Source organism: Malania oleifera, chromosome 9, assembly GCF_029873635.1.
Source record: "Malania oleifera isolate guangnan ecotype guangnan chromosome 9, ASM2987363v1, whole genome shotgun sequence".
Lineage (NCBI taxonomy): Eukaryota > Viridiplantae > Streptophyta > Magnoliopsida > Santalales > Ximeniaceae > Malania > Malania oleifera.
This window is the reverse complement of record NC_080425.1, coordinates 3,479,032-3,495,418: the sequence shown is the minus strand read 5'-3', so window position 1 is coordinate 3,495,418 and position 16,387 is coordinate 3,479,032. Positions and strand designations below refer to the sequence as shown.

Genomic DNA, 16,387 nt, shown 5'->3' with positions numbered 1-16,387 from the left:
ATTTAATGATAATTATTTTACTTAATTGTTCTACTTTCAAAATTTACTTTACAATTAAAATTTTATTGGACATGACAATTGAAAAATAGTAAAAGTATTTGGTAATTGGCTTTATTATTAATTTTTGAAATTTATGTATATTTTTATTTTAAGTATATTTAAATTCATATGATCATTTAATTTTGGCTTTGATTTAAAAGTGTATAAAATGAATAATTTAATCCAAAAAAACTATTTCTGGATATTAAAATTTCTGGCAGCAGGTTGCTAAAATGACTGAAAATCATAAAATCTGGTTTTCTGTGTGAAATAGCTAAAGATTTTTGTGTTCAACCTGGAGGTAGAGGTGTGGAGAGCCCTTATGTGAGCAGATTGTAGAGTCAGAAGGGAAGGCAGATGAAAGAGAAGGTTGTGGAAGTAGAATCCAATAAGGAAAGCAGGTTGTCGTGAATGGAATTGAGGAGTTGCATGTAGAATGTGGGATTGAGCTCAAGTCAAAGACTTTCGGGGAGCTGAAGCAGGAGGATCTGTGTTCAAAGATGCACTTTCACACTGCGCAGGCAGCTGAGCTTGCTGATATTGCAACATTGCCTAGGGTTTCGAAGGATGGTGCATTTCTTGTTGAGGCAGCTAGGGTTATGTTAGAGGAAGAAGAAGATAAAATTTTGGTCTAGGCCACTTAGTTCTGGTTTTGTACCTGGGCCAGTTAATTGAAGAGGGAGGAGCCTCATTTTTATATAAATTCGACCTCTAAATTGAACGGGCCCATTTTGTTCTAGACCTTATTTGGAATAAGAAGAATGGCTGGTCTCATATGGGGTCTTCTCAGAAGGATTAGGACCTGAAGCGGGCCCATCCCAAGAGAAAAGGTGATCAGGCTAATCACCTTACAGATTCTGTTAATGGGCAAGCCCAACACCCAAATCCCAATACAAAGTCGTGGAACGTAGGGAAGAAGGATCTTCACCCATCTGTAAATGAAGATCAATCTCCAGCTCCCCAAGATTCATGATGAATAGGTCATATTGCAGAGCAAATACAGGATGGTAGCTCGGATTTGAAAATTCTTGGGGACAGAGGAAAAAATTAAGTGTATCAAAGTGGCTGGTTATTCTGGGTCTGCGGAGGGTCAAGAGGATGGTGCATCTAAGGCTTATGGAAGTGATTGTGTTTTGGGGAGGATATCTGATGTCTCAGGCCTTAAGTCAGATAAGTTTTAAGGATTCCAAGGTTTATAATCATCTGACGGCTGCACTAATGGGTGGGAAATGAGGATATTATCCGAAGAAACGAGAAAGCACTTTGATGAGGTTGTGTCAGGGATTTTAAAGAGGAATTTAGAAGGAGAGTTAAGTATAGTGATAGACACACACGCTAAGAAGATGGGTAATTCTTGTGATGGGGTTAGCAAAGGAAAGGAGGTTATGAAATGGGGGATTTATCAGATAACAATAGTGATGTTCTTAGTGAGTTTGATTGTGGTGGGATTTTACTGCTAGATGAAATTAGGGAACAATATGGCTATGTTTTTTATTTCAGTGATGTTTTAGGGGATTATTATATGCGCACCCATCTCCGTTGGAATGATTGGAGAGGTTTTCTATCGTTGAAAACAACGGTTTGGTTAATGATTTGCAGGGCAGGGATGGTTTTTACCAACTCCAGTGGAGGAGATTTCAAGGAAGGATTTAGAAGTTCAAGATCTTATGGATAAATTGGACTTAAAATTTTGTGATCCTGGAGAAAGTGAGCACGTTTTAATTGCTGAATTTTTATTATTAATTTATTTTTTATTTTTTTTTGCAGTGGATTTTTTGTCCTCTTTTGTTGTATCTTCTCTTTCTCTATCTAATGTACCTTCTTTTATTATAAAAAAAAAAAATCTTATGCACTCTAGTAACCAGACCAGTAGGCCAAAAAACAGCAACATACAAAGATATACTCTTCTTAGGCACCAAAGTGATGAAAGTAGAATTAATACCCTTGCTCAAAACACCATTAAAGGACCCCTTAACAATCTTTATTAAATCCACTCTAACCACATCCTATCAATCCTGGAAAAAAGCCATATTAAAGCCATCCAGACTTGGTGCCTTATCCATCTCAAACACGACCTGCCTAACCTCGCTTTCCTCTAAAGTTCTCTTCAACCAAGACTGCTGATCAAAGAAATGGTTTTCCACTCCAAACCCTCAATCATTGTCCTATTTGCATCCTTCTTAGGAAAAAAGGGTTTGCAAAAAGATCAGTAAAATTCAGTAGCTATCATATCAGGATCAGAAATAACTTCTCCTTCCCTTGCACCCAATTCCCTAATAACACTCTTACTTTTACCATTATCCAAACTATCAAAGAATTTAGAATTACAATCACCCTTGGTTGCTAACTTGTATTTAGTCTTTTGTCCATCTTGTCACTTACCCAAAATAACTTCCTCTAACTCATTAGTTAAACCTGCCCTCTTAATCCCCTAATTCACTGAAAGATTCCCTTCTCCTGCGTTGCTGTCCAACACATCCAAATCCAATATCTCGACATTCCACCTCTTCAAGATAACCTTAAACCTTTTAAGCTTTTTCACAAACCTAAAACCATCTGAACCCACATCAACATCCTTATTCCAGGAATCTCTCACCAAAGACAGAAAAGACTTACGATTCAGCCACATTTTTTCAAACTTAGAAGGCATAGACCCCACCTAGCCTTTAAAGACTCTAATAAATCATGGCAATGATCAGACATAAGCATAGACAATAACAATTGAGAAAGAATTGGAAATCCCTCTTCCCACTCTACCACAAATAAGAACCTATCCAAACAACTAGCAACAGCCTTTTCCCTTCGACTGGCGAAGAAATTGTGGCATTATCCATTTGAAAGTCTCTTAACCCACGCTCCCCTAATAAACCTTGAGAATCTAGGTATACTCCCAAGAGGGGGGTGGGGGGGTTGGGATTTCCACAATTACTCAAATATAATTTTGATAATCAACCAAGTATAGTCAATATTTAATCCAATTTTAAATCTTTGATGTTTGAAGCCCAGCTGATAAATTCTAAGTTTCAATTTTGAATCGTTATAAACAAATCTCAGAATCTTTTAAATTAAAACTTAGATGACAATGAATGATGAAATATAATTTCAGAGATATGATAAAACTTGTAACTTTAGCAAAATACTTTTCAGCTTTGATATTCAAAATCAGAATTTTACTTTTGAATATATCAATCAACCAATACTATAGTATGCTGATTTCAAATACGAATCAAAAACCAAAACTCCAGCAATTCCCAAAATTCAGAAAGTGTTAAAGATCATACACGCAGGTTATATACTTGCAGTAAATTAAAGAGAGTAGGGAGAAGAGCTGAGAATCGGATTTTTTACAAGGTTCGGCCAGCAGCCTACGTCCTTGCCCCAAGCAACCGCTGTGAGGTTTTTCCTTTCCAACTTATTTTCAGGCTAAGTTACAACCTCTCTCCTTATCAGGTGGAGTCTCCTCTCTAACAAGAATACCCTTTCTTGCTAGGCAACGATCCAACAACCTGAATCGTCAATACAACAAAGAAAAGCGAGAACAACTTTGGTTCGTACAAGAACACTCTCAGTTAGAGCAGAGTGTGAGATAACTCTTCAATATCCCAAATATGGAAATCCTATGTAATCTCCCCTTGAATTTCAGATTTGGGGTAATATGGTTGTTGTTCAAAAAAGGTGACATCCATGGAGTGATAATATCTTTTAGTAGTTGGTGAATAGCATTTATAACCCTTTTGGTTTGGAGAGTACCCGAGAAAAATGCACTTCAGGGCCCTAGGATCAAGTATACCCTGGTGTTGACTATGAACATGAACAAAAGCTGAGCACCCGAATACTAAAGATGAGTCGAGTATTGGGAAAGGACTGAAGTAGAGTTTGACAGGGAGTTTGGAATTTGAGAACACAAGAGGGCATTCTGTTTATGAGGTAGGCTGCAGTGAGAATGGCTTCACCCCAAAAGTGTTTCAGTACATGTGTAGAGAACATGAGGGTGCGGGCAGCATCTAGTAGGTGCCGGTTTTTTCTTTCGGCAATTCCATTTTGCTGAGGAGTGTCCTCACAGGAACTTTGGTATATTATACCTTGATTCGAGATAATCATCAAGAATGGATTTGAAATATTCTTTGGCATTATCAGTTTTCACAATCTGTATTTTTGCTTGGAATTGTGTTTGGATCATGGTGTTAATATTTTTGAAAATCTAACCTGCCTCTGACTTTTCTTTCATGTGGAATATCCAGGTAAGTCTAGTGTGATCATCTATAAAAGATATAAACCAGTGAGATCCAGTAATATTCTTGATCCTAAATGGCCCCCGCACATCACTATGAATCATTGAAAAGGGTTGGGATGCTTTGTAGGGTCGGTTGGGACTTGGGATAAGAGTTGCGTACATGTTTTTAAAATTAACACTTCTCACACTGAAAATCATTTGGATTTTTATTATTGAATAATGAAGGAAATAGTTTCTCGAGACACAAGAAATTTGGATGTCCTAACTTGTAGTGCCACGACATAATTGCACTATCATTATTAGAACGAATGACGGAAAAATAACTTTGACTTCTAGACACTAAACAATCGGATTTGTGGGTTGTTCCTTGAGGAGGATCATTAACCTTGAGAAGATAGAGCCCCGAACACAGCTTAGCACTGCCAATCGTCTTCCCCGAATCCAAGACCTGAAATTCATGCATATTTAGGAAAAATTTAGTAACACAATTGAGATCCCGAGTGAGTTTACTAATAGACAGTAAATTGCAATCCAAATTTGGCACTAATAGAACTGAGTTGAGTGTTAGGTTCTCTGAAATTTTAACAGAACCTGTACCAGCCACCTTTGAGATTGAACCATATGCTATCCTGACTCTTAAATTTTCATAACAGGGACTATATGTAGAAAAAAATTTTCCATCTCCGGTCATGTGGTCCGATGCTTTTGAGTCTATAATCCATGGACCTAGCTTCTCCTTTTTAACATTAGGAGCACTTAAAAACTTACCTTCGTGTGCCAAAGAACCGGTACCAACCACAGTAGTAGGGGCTGCTGAAGATTGGCTGAACATTTTCTGCAATAATTCAATTTGCTCCTTGCTGAAGAGATTGGGCTCAGGTGGTGTTGGTTTATCATCTACCAAAAAAAAATTTCCCCATCCTTCTCTGTTGTTGGCAAAGCGGGAAGGTTTCCAATTTGCAGGTTTACCGCATATTTTCCAGCAGGTGTCCTTGGTGTGACCAGGACGTCGACAACGGTCACACCACGACCTCCCTTTCTTCAGTCTACTGTCACTGCTATTATCTGAGCTGCTGCTGTTGCCTGAGACCATGGCTTCTTGATTGGTGGTGAAGTCTGAGACTGAAGAGGTGGAGTCGTGTCTGCCGGTGGCCATACCATATTTGGTCATGTGGGAAGATTAGGGTTTGGAGGATGCTCTGATACCATGTTGAAATGTGGAAAAGAAAACTGAATATTCCACTAACATATGAAAAAGATTACATTCCCTTTAAATAGATGATAATTCTCATCTAATTACTAGGGATATTTACAACCTTCTGAAAATAGAATATCCTATTTAAAATGGAAAGCAGTAAAAAAGGAAAGATTATCTACAAAATCGGGTAACATGCTACCCAAATCCCCTAGGATAGTCGTGGAAACAAAAATAGCTAACAAATCAACTGATTTGTTAGCTGTAAATCTCCTAAAGATCATCCTCTAATAAAGGCTGACAGATATCTAACAATTCTACACATACCTTGTCTTCTTCAAAGATTGAGAAATCCCATTGAAAAAAGAAGTAAGAAATCAGCAACTTGAATCTTCAAGCTTTAATATTTAACAAAGTATTCCCCAAGAAAACTTAAAGGAGTGGAGAAAACCGTAAGCTTGAACATGAGCCTCGTCCTTCTCTCTCTCTCTCTCTCTCGCATTAGTGAACATTTCCCCCTCTTGCGTACGTGTGTTTCTCAACTTTCTCTCTTGTCTTGCCTCCTTTTCATAGGGCAAGGGGAGACCAAGTGTTGCCTTAACTCTTCTATTATTCAAATACTGCTTAGCACAAAAAGTTTATTTTCCTTGTCCAACATGGGTGTTTGGGCAACAAAGCTTTATCTTTTATTAAATATTCAATAAAAACATGTAGAACACCCAATTCTAACTAAAAAGGACCTCAAAACGTTAAATTGAAGCCGTAAAGTGGTTCGGACCAACAATTTGCGTACTGAAACACTAGAAAGGGGAGAAGGGCTCAATTTAAATGCTCTAAAATCAAACTCACCCCTCATTCACAATTATTAAAGGATATTTGCATTTCTTGATGAAACTGACCTTGAACAAAATAGGGTGTCAACACCTTGAAGGGACTTCTACTGTGCAAGAGATTGCTAGTGTTAACCCTATTAAGAACAATTAACCAAATAAAAGGCTTACTCTTAAGGGGGATCTTTGGCCTTCCGAATGGTGGAATGAAGAGGAAATACAGATGTTCAAGGATCAATAGCTCAGGCAAGGACTTGCAATACTTCTCATTTGAAGCATCTATAACCCACGATGATGGACGATTTCCATCCAACAAGCATAACAGAAAAGCGAGCTCCAATACCTCCCTATGATCTACAAAAATGAAAATCCCAAGAGAACTTAACCCCATTTGAAATAGAAAAGGAAGAGGCAGTTCCATTATGCAATGAGGATAGCCGATACAAACAAAGGATGCAAGTGCGAAGCGTGAATTCATCCATCCAATTGTCTCCCCAAAAATGATGTGATTCCCATTACCTGCAATATATCAAAATGCTTAGTCTTTTTTGGTAGAAACAAGAAATTCATTAGATTAAGAAAGAATGTACAATCAGGAGAGGAGACATCTCCTTAACGAGATCTGGGAATATACGGAAACACAAAACAAAAAAAAGAAAACACAAAAAATGCAGAGAACTCAAATCAGCATGCCCTTAGTGGGGACTTCCAATTCCGCTGAACATCTCTCAAACACATCCCCATAAAATTTCCATTGCCTGCACAATGTGAACAGTCAAAACAAAGCATACATATATCAGGGGATAGAGTCTTTAAAAGTCTCCTCGTCTGCAGCAAGTCATTAGTATTTATTCCATTAAGCACAACCAAACAAAGAAATGCTGATTTTATGGGGGATTTTGAGCTTCCAGATTACTTTGTAGAGTGGAAAAGAATGATTGGTACCAACCAAGAAATCAAAGAAAGATTTACAGGAAAAAACACCCGAGGAATCCAATGTGCATAGAATATATAAATGCATTAAAAATTCAAAACATGTGTAAAATATACTGAAATATAAGATATATTTAAATATTAACTCTGTAGTTCATACTTCATCTGCTGGGTCACTGGTTGAATCCCTATCTGGGTTTTGAAACATTGCTTGTATTTTAATTGGTTTCTCATAACAAAATAGCTGTATGCTTATGGTAGATTCTTTATTCTTATGCCGCAAAACTTCCTTCTAAATGATTTTTCAGCCTTGAGAATGCTGGGGAAGTTTCTATTTTGCCCATTCTGAGATCAGTCAGATTGGTTCAGGGTCTGCTTGCTTCTGGGAGACTGCATTCCGCTGTTTCCTCTTGTGATGATGTGGATACCCAGGTTCACTTTGCACTCTTGTTATTACGGCCTTGCATTTTTGTATGTTCTTTGAACATGTTTTCCTTTTTTTTTTTAAATCTATTTCTTGGTGGATGTTAATCACACAACCTAAAAGCTTAAGCTATTTTGGGTAACAATGTGTGTTGTGTTTGACACCTTTGCTCATGTGCGGCCTGTATCCGTCAATATTTGGCCTAAAAGTTTAAGCTGTTTCAGGTAACAATATATATTGCGCCTTGACGCTTGCTCATGTGTGGCCTGCATCCTTCAATATTTGGCCTACACATGGAATGATATTTTTTAATGTGGGTAAATGCTATGATTGAGAATTGAAATGAGAACATTGCGGCAACCGGGACTCTGATGCTCTGTTAAATTATCACAACACCTCAAAGCTTAACTTTTAGGTGTTTTATCCCCCCAAGCCTTAGCAGCTGGTGTGAGCTTGGATGCCATGGGTACATACTGATGTATGCATGTCTAATGTATTTGATGCAAGAGTACTAAATGCTTATAATGGTTGGGGAATTAATTTCTGTAGTTTTTATAGTTATTTTATTATGTGCGCAAACATAAATTTGATTTTTGTCTTCTCTTTCTTCTAGCCACTTGTTTGAGTTCGGTTGCTATAAAAGTTTCTCACATAAATTTATTGCTTATAGAATGGTGATTTTAATGGTCTAGTATGCAGTACGGGATAGTAAATTTGATGCCATGTGTTTGTTAAAGGCAATTCGAATTTTTAACTAAACTGCTATCTCTTAGGATTGAGCATGCTGGGGACTGGTTGGTCCTTTTACAGTTCAAAGCACTGTTCTCAAATCCATATTTATACCCAAGTCATGATAATTCACCACTTCATGTATAGATGGATAATTTTGTGAGAGAAGGCAAAGTAGATCCTGTTAGGATATTAAATTTTTAGTTGTTATTGTTCATTCTATTATTAATTTGTCTTTTTCATGTCATCTGTCACATCTGATCCAAGGTGGTATTGATATTTTTTGTCCATAGGTTCCATGGCTTCAAATCTGAAAACATACTTTAGGGGCCTATGAGAGTCACTCTCCCTTGCTGCTGCCGCTCTCTTTCATCTCTCCTTTCCCTATTTCAACCAGGTCCTAAAGAGATGGAATTTGGAGATGTTTGGTTATTTTGGGCTGTTATTGGTTGCTTAGTATAATTACTTGTTAGATTAGCACTTCGCCTGAAAGCTTTAGCTGTTCGGCTGTGGCATGTCCAGCCTTCTTGCATGTGGAGACGGAAACAAACACTGAATAATACCCATTATTGGGAACATGAAAATTTTATAAACTTACAATAAAGCGGGCAATAAGACTGCATCTCAGGACCTCTTGGCAGCCATGGCTCTAATACTATGTTAGATTACCACTTTACCTTGAAGCTTAAGCTGTTAGGTTGTGTGCCAACAAGGCATATCAATCCTTAACATTACTTATGCTAGCCAGTGCGCGTTAGTATATGTCTTATTGCCATGATGCACTTGACGTGTATAATAAATATAGAGGGGTCCATTGCTATGATTAGGTTTTCCATTGATTTGACACTGTTAGCATGTATAGTGAATTGTCTCCCTAGTGTTTTTTTTTTTTTTTGTGTGGGAATAGCTCTGAGGGTGTGCTTCATTTGTTTCTTCGCTGTTCTTTTGCTTGGGGCTTGTGGAATTCCCTTTTTTGGATTTCCTGGTGAAGTGGGGGTTTGTCCAAGGTCCATGGAGGAATTCTTTCTTATTTCTTTCATTTATTTTGGAAAGGATGAGGATGTTAAGAGGCTGGGGACGTGTACTATGTGTGCTGTGCTTTGGGGAATTTGGTTGGAGAGGAATGCTAGAATTTTTCTGGGAGGAGATTGTCACTGGGGCTTTTTTGGGACATGGTGCCATATTTGGCTTCACATTGGGCTAACGGTGCAGGCTGTTTTAAGGCTGTTGGTGTCAAGATGTTAACCGAGATTGGTTGGCTCTATTATGTTGATATACTTTTCCTTTTATTCTGTGTTCTTGAGTGAGGACTTCTCGTGGGCTTATGATGTTGGCTGTTTTTAGGGCTGTTGGTTTCAAGATGCCATCCGAGATTGATTGGCTTTATTATGTTCATATATTTTTTCCTTTTAGCCTGTGTTCTTGAGTGAGGACTTCTCGTTCTCTGCAATGGCATCTGTTTCTTGTGAAGTTTAATATAGCTTTTTCTATCAAAGGGAAAAAATGGTATTAGAGCTTGGCCTTGAAACTTAAACTCTTAAGTGCTGCTGCCACTGCCAAACCAAGCCCAGAACCTCACAACTCTATGCATGTTTACCACTTTATGATGGTTGTGCGCACGATATCAGGCCTTGCACAGACCCAGTGGCTGACTGAAAATTCCTCTGGACACTGCTGCATGTTCAGAAACATAAAAACTAAAACCAATAACAGAGGTACACTTTGACATTGCCAATTTGTGAAGCCCTGAAATCTCATTGCTGGAGGTTCCCCCATACACCTTCACACCTTGGTTGAAGGTTGATGGTCAAATGTATGGGTGCCGGAGGATATGTTGATTTTCTACGCTCTGTGGAATTCGATGTGACCCCAGATTGCACGGAATTTGAATGTATCCAAGGAGGTTTGGACTATGCCAAACTCCTTTCAGTCTACTAACATAACCAGCATGTACAATTTCTCCATGGAGTACTTTCAGTTTCAGCTACACTAGGATGTCACGGGTGGCATTGAGTATTTTTTGGATATGAAGCACATCTATGAGGGTCTCAAGATCGTGTAGTTCATAACAGCTGATGTCCACAAGATAAAAGGGCAGGGGAACACTTGATAGTTCTTCAGGTCCTAACAGGTTTGAAATATGAGTTTGAACTAGTCATCTCCCTAATTTTTTGCCATATTCTGGTGAATTTTGATGCCTCCTCCATCACATGCTTTGCACTTGTTACATAAGATGATCTCAGCCACGAGGAGTAGAAGGTCCTGGGGTAGTTCGAGTAGTTGTGGAGGAAGGCATGGGCATGGTAAAGGCCCCTCATAAGTATGCTCATTGATGACAGATGGTTCTTACAAGTGAGCAGTGTTGGGATCTTCATGGTAAGGCCCATGCATCATGGATGCTAGTCCTGCCAGATTTTGGCTTTAATAGTTCATGTATTGGAGAGTAGCATGCTCATCAGCTCATACTGTATCTGTCTCAAAGGATTATTTGAAGTTCGGAAAGCTTCTTTCCGACTGCATCTCATGCATAGATATGTAACCATATAGCTTGCTTGCCATATGGTATCTCTCCAACTGGTCCTTGGGTTATAGATTCAGCTGCCACTGACCATATGATACCAACTTCTTCTCCGTCCTCATTCTGCATGTTACCCTTGCTGATGAGTTCATTACTACATACATTAAATCTACTTCCTTTGTGTCTCCTTTTATGTTACTGTATTCATTACTCTTGTGTCTATTAGCAAGATTACAAATCAATGAATTTTTATGTAATCTTATTTTCTGATTTTGTTGTCATTAGGATATGAAAAGGAGAAAGATGATTGGCAGAGGACATGAATTTGGTGCACTTTACTACTTGTGTGCCTATCTCCTGTTGCTTGCCTTCTTTGTCTTTGTTGGTGACATAAATTGATTGGCTTTCAGAATGCTCCTTTATTCTTCTTACCTCCTCGCATGATCTTAAATTTTGAATTGGGCTAAAATTTTGAGGCTTCAAAGCACAGAAATTTAGACACAGTTTGATGTCAATGTCAATTTTGGTTTCTTTTTTAAAAATGATGAAATATGCTGTTCTTCTTACCTCCTCGCATGATCTTAAATTTTGAATTGGGCTAAAATTTTGAGGCATCAAAGCACAGAAATTTAGACACAAAGTTTGATGTCAATGTCAATTTTGGTTTCTTTTTTAAAAATGATGAAATATGCTGTAACCGTAAAATGTGGAGTTCTTTATGAAACATTTGAAACTACAAATAGAATAATAATGCAATATTGAGAAATAAAATATTATAAACAAAGTACAAAAGGACAGGTATGCTGTGTATAAGGTGCAATAATTGTAATATAATTATCATATTAAGCATTTTCAATTAATATAAATGAAATTCATAAATAATACAAAGAAATATAATTTTCTATTTTTTTTTTGTGGAACATAATTTATTATTTGTTATTATTTAAAAGTTAGGAAGGTGTTCATATTTGTCTTTTAGATTCAAGAGAATGAAAGATAAATTGAGAGAGAAATTTATTTCGTTACAATTCTTTTGTTACCAAAGAGAAAAAAAGAATTCGATTTGGGTTTTGAGAAGGAAATTTCATTTCATGGTTAAATTTTGGAGAAATTTCATTTAAAATTTGAGATTTCTCTAAATTTTGGATTCTTTGTGGATAATTCAATGGAAATTTTGTAAAATGGAAATTGATTGACATTTTGATTTCGAGGGCGGTGACAATGGATTTGATGTGGTGTGGCAGCAACATTGCTGGCAACAAGAGAAGAGAGTGACTCAAAGTAGTAAAGTCAACTAGCCTCACGTCCTGTGCTAATCATCTTCCTGGTCTTCAAAGCTTGAATAAGAATATAAATAAGAAAAAGAGTTTACAGAACAATTTAGTAGCTTTGTAATTTTATTAACGTACATGAGATTGAAGGGGGATTCAGGAATGTATGAAACAGAAGAAAGATATATGGAGGGAGTAGGATTTACTGTTCCTATCCCCTTAACAGCAATGGTGGACCGATCAGCAAGGGTAACTCGAGGCAGATTATTCTTGTGGGATGCCTAATACTGTTGGAACCTTAAATGCTCCTCCTCTGAGGTAGTTATAGTACATTGTTCACTCGAACAAGTCGCTGATGAGGGAAACACACTTTTTGATTTTGAGGACTCCATCCCAGTGCACATACTACCTTGATAGAGAAGCAGATCGGAAATATAAAGCGAACAACTTGTTTTTCAAGTTCGATTCCATCCTAATGCACAACCTTCGACAATTAATGAAACCACATGCACACAATGGGGTCAGCACGTGGGGTCGGCCTTGGCTGCCTTCAACCGGAGCATGAGGGCGTGTGGAGGAGTCTCTGGAGATGACATTTCAATGGGCGGCAGATCGGCGGTGTCTGTGGGTGATTATGGTGTTATTTTTGCAAAATCTATAGTTGTTTTTCGTGTTTTTGAGCTGGCTGTTTTTCTGGTCTATGGTGCTGTTGGAAATGCTTTTATGATTGTAGACATGCAGCAGATGGTGGTTGTGACAATTAGGGTTTAGGTCTTAGAATTATGCTCTGATACCGTGTTGAATAATTTGGTAAATGAAAGGCCTAATCACAATGATAGGTCTCTCCCTCTATTTATATTATATGTAAGTATATTTTGATGACCATAATGCCCTTTCTAACTTTCTTATTAATATAATGCTAACTCATTAACAATGCTAAATGACTAAAATAACCATTAACGTATGTCATATACATGAAGAAGTTAATGGTAAAGCAAAATGCATGATGAGCTAATATGGTAAATGCTAGACAGGGCAATTCAATGTGGGAACAATTTGAAAATGTTAAAGTTCACCCTTAGAAGGGAAGTGCCTGTAATACATAAAGTACAACAGCAAAGAAGAATGGATATGGTTTTATATGATTTTGCCACTTTGGAATCAATATCCAGAACCATCCTTAGTTGGGTTAGTCACATGCTTTTGTAGCAGAGTGGATGTAATTGCATTGACTTGTGATGCATGAAGAGATTTATGGATATTTCGAATATGTGAAGTTGCTAGTAAGAGATTTATGAACTTATTGTTGAGTTTTCTAACTGTTTGGATGTCCATATTTTGGAACAGGCTTGCATCTTTAATATTCATTCAATGATAAAATATATATTTTTTAAATTCTTGCTTGTTTTTTATACACTCAATCCCCATTTTAGGTTGTTGGAACACATACTTTATTCTCTTGCCATACCCAGTTACCCCTTAATGAGGTTGAATTCTTTATGTGCTCCATTCATAGGACATCCCTTTGAATGTTGTTGGTACTTGGTACTCCATCCTATCCAGCTGTTACTATGTGACCAAGATCTTAAATTTTGACACCGACTAAAATTTCAAGGCTATATGAATTCAGAAATTTCAATATCGATGTCAATTTGAATTTTAAAAAATGATGGAAATTATTAGTAAAACATGAATTCTTTTATGAAACTAGAGAAATAGTTACTAAACACAATAATGCAAGATTTAGAACTAAAATATCACAATTGAAATGAATTAATGATGCGTATGCAGTGTTTAGGGTGCAATAACTGTAATATAACTATCAGATTGAATGCATTCAATTAATATAAATGAAAATTTTAAATTAGTTAATATCATAGCTGGATATAAATGATGAAATAAAATGTAGCTAATATCTAACTTCAATTTTTCATACAATTTCAAAGGTCTTAAAGGTGTCATTTATATCCTTGTAGAAATCTTTAGTTTTAAACAAACAGAAGATTGATTAAGGGAGAAACTTCTATTTGGGTTTCAATCTCATTTTAATTTTGATGAAATTTTGTTCTATAGTTAAAATTTCAAAAAATTGCAATTAAATTTCAAGATTTTGGTAAATTTCAGATGATTTATGGACATGTTGTTAGATTTTTTGTAAGATGGAGCTTAACTACCATTTTGATTTCAAGAGTGGTGGAAAGCATAGTCTTAAATTTCCGCAAAATTATAGAAATTTTTTATTTTTGTCGTCCTCGAAATCAAAATGGTGGTCGATATCTGTTTTACATAATTGCCATCAAAATTTCAATGAATCATCTGAAATTTATCTAAATCTTGAAATTTTAGTGCAACTTGTCGAAATTTTATATGTGGAACGAATTTTCCTCGGAGTTCAAATGAGAGATTTAGGAGCAAAGTGAAATTTGTCTCTAGTTTACTTTTTTTTATTGAAACAAAAAGATTAATACTAAGGCTTTTGAAATGATATGAAAAAAAAAAACTTGCGATAACATTTTTTTATCTAACCATTCATATATAAATTATCATTATTTGTATAATAAGTAATATTTAAATGATTTAGGAATTTCATTTGTATTAACTGAATATGATTAGTGCACATTATCTTATCAATATGTTTGACACACAATTATATTACAACTTTTCCTCCTCATACACAATATAGATATATTTAACTTGTAATATATTAGTTCTAGAACTTATATTATTACTTATATTAATCATTTCTAAAGTTTCATAAAAGAATTCCATGCTTTACTACTGATTTCTGTTATTTTTTTTCAAATCGAAATTGAAATTGACATTGAAATCGAAATTTCCGTACTTTTGGAGCTTCAAAATTTGAGTTGAAATTGAAATTTAAGACCTTGGTGGAAAGTGAAAATTCCAACAGAAATTTTAAAAATTCCATGGAAATTTAAGACCATGTATGTGATGTATTAACAGAGTTTTTAGGTTATAAATGTTTGAATGAAGCATATTAGATGTTCTGAATTTCCCACTTAGGGTTAGATCAGCAATTTGGTCTGCAAGACCCAAGAAGATTGGTGGACCTCTCTTCCATGGGAGTAGCATATTGGTTGGCAAAAAATGGGTTGTGGTTTTCTTGGTTTTTTTAATGTATTTTTTTTTGGTTCTCTATGGATTATGAAGACTCTGCTACCCTTTATTGTTCGATCATTTTAATTTGTTTTGTTTGGTCATTTGCTTTTCTTTGTATTTTATGAAGCTTACTTGTAATGTAAAGCACTTATTGATTCCCTTGCATCACTTACTAAAATTTTGTTTCTCATCAAAAATAAAGAAAAAAGGAATTCCTAAGAGTCAATAGGGATCATACTTTTTCATTATCTATAACTGCTCCATTTCTCTCTCTCTCTAAAATCACACATTTACATAGAACTGTAAATGATTTTTGATGCAGATGGTGTGGAAACTTGTTCGCTCTTCTTGGATATTGCACATCAGTTGCAACAAACGGAGGGTTGCAGCTATTGCTGCTCTTTTGTCCTCTGTCTTGCATTTTTCTCTGTTTAGTGAGGAGAGGATGCATGTTAATGACAATGCACCTGGGCCTTTAAAGTGGGTGTGTGGCAGCTCTCTCTCTTCTCCCTCTATACTCCCTCAAAAAAGAAAAAAAAAGGAAAACTTCTTTATTACTTTGACAAAGCTACAACTTGCCTACAGTTCATTGAAAAAGTTCTGGAAGAGGGTACAAAAAGTCCACGTACTATTCGTCTTGCTGCATTGCACCTATCTGGGCTGTGGCTTTCAAACCCCAAGATGATAAAGTACTACATAAATGAGCTAAAGTTGCTATCACTTTATGGTTCTGGTACAGCCCTATGAAAATCTCTTCTTTTTTATTTTTGTGTTCTGCCTTTTTTTTTTGGTCTGCCATCTTAAAAATTTATGAGTTTACAATGTCATGATGCAATTGTATTTTCTTTTTTTGATATTTTTCTGCACCAGTTGCATTTGATGAGGATTTTGAAGCTGAATTAGCTGAGAACCATGATGCAAGGATTGAAGTATCTTTATTGGCTAATAGCCCAGAACCTGAACTCACTGAAGTAAGCTTAAAGTGTTTAAATTTGAACTTAATGCAGTATGACAATGTGGCATGTTTTCTTGATGAAATTTCCATTTTTTTGTTAAGGCTCTGCAAGATCTAGGGTGTTATTGTCATTATAGAA

At 36.3% G+C, this 16,387-nt stretch overlaps 1 protein-coding gene across 4 annotated transcripts in view; it reads left to right on the top strand.

Annotated features, from left to right (window-relative positions):
- LOC131164899 (uncharacterized) overlaps positions 1-16,387 on the top strand; it is a 163,993-nt gene that overhangs the window by 65,158 nt on the left and 82,448 nt on the right. For all 4 annotated transcript variants that reach the window (XM_058122437.1, XM_058122436.1, XM_058122438.1 and 1 more), the window contains 4 exons: positions 7,540-7,663; positions 15,616-15,777; positions 15,879-16,026; positions 16,164-16,264. In XM_058122437.1, coding sequence (XP_057978420.1) covers positions 7,540-7,663; positions 15,616-15,777; positions 15,879-16,026; positions 16,164-16,264 — 535 coding nt within the window. The remainder of the gene's footprint in view (positions 1-7,539; positions 7,664-15,615; positions 15,778-15,878; positions 16,027-16,163; positions 16,265-16,387) is intronic.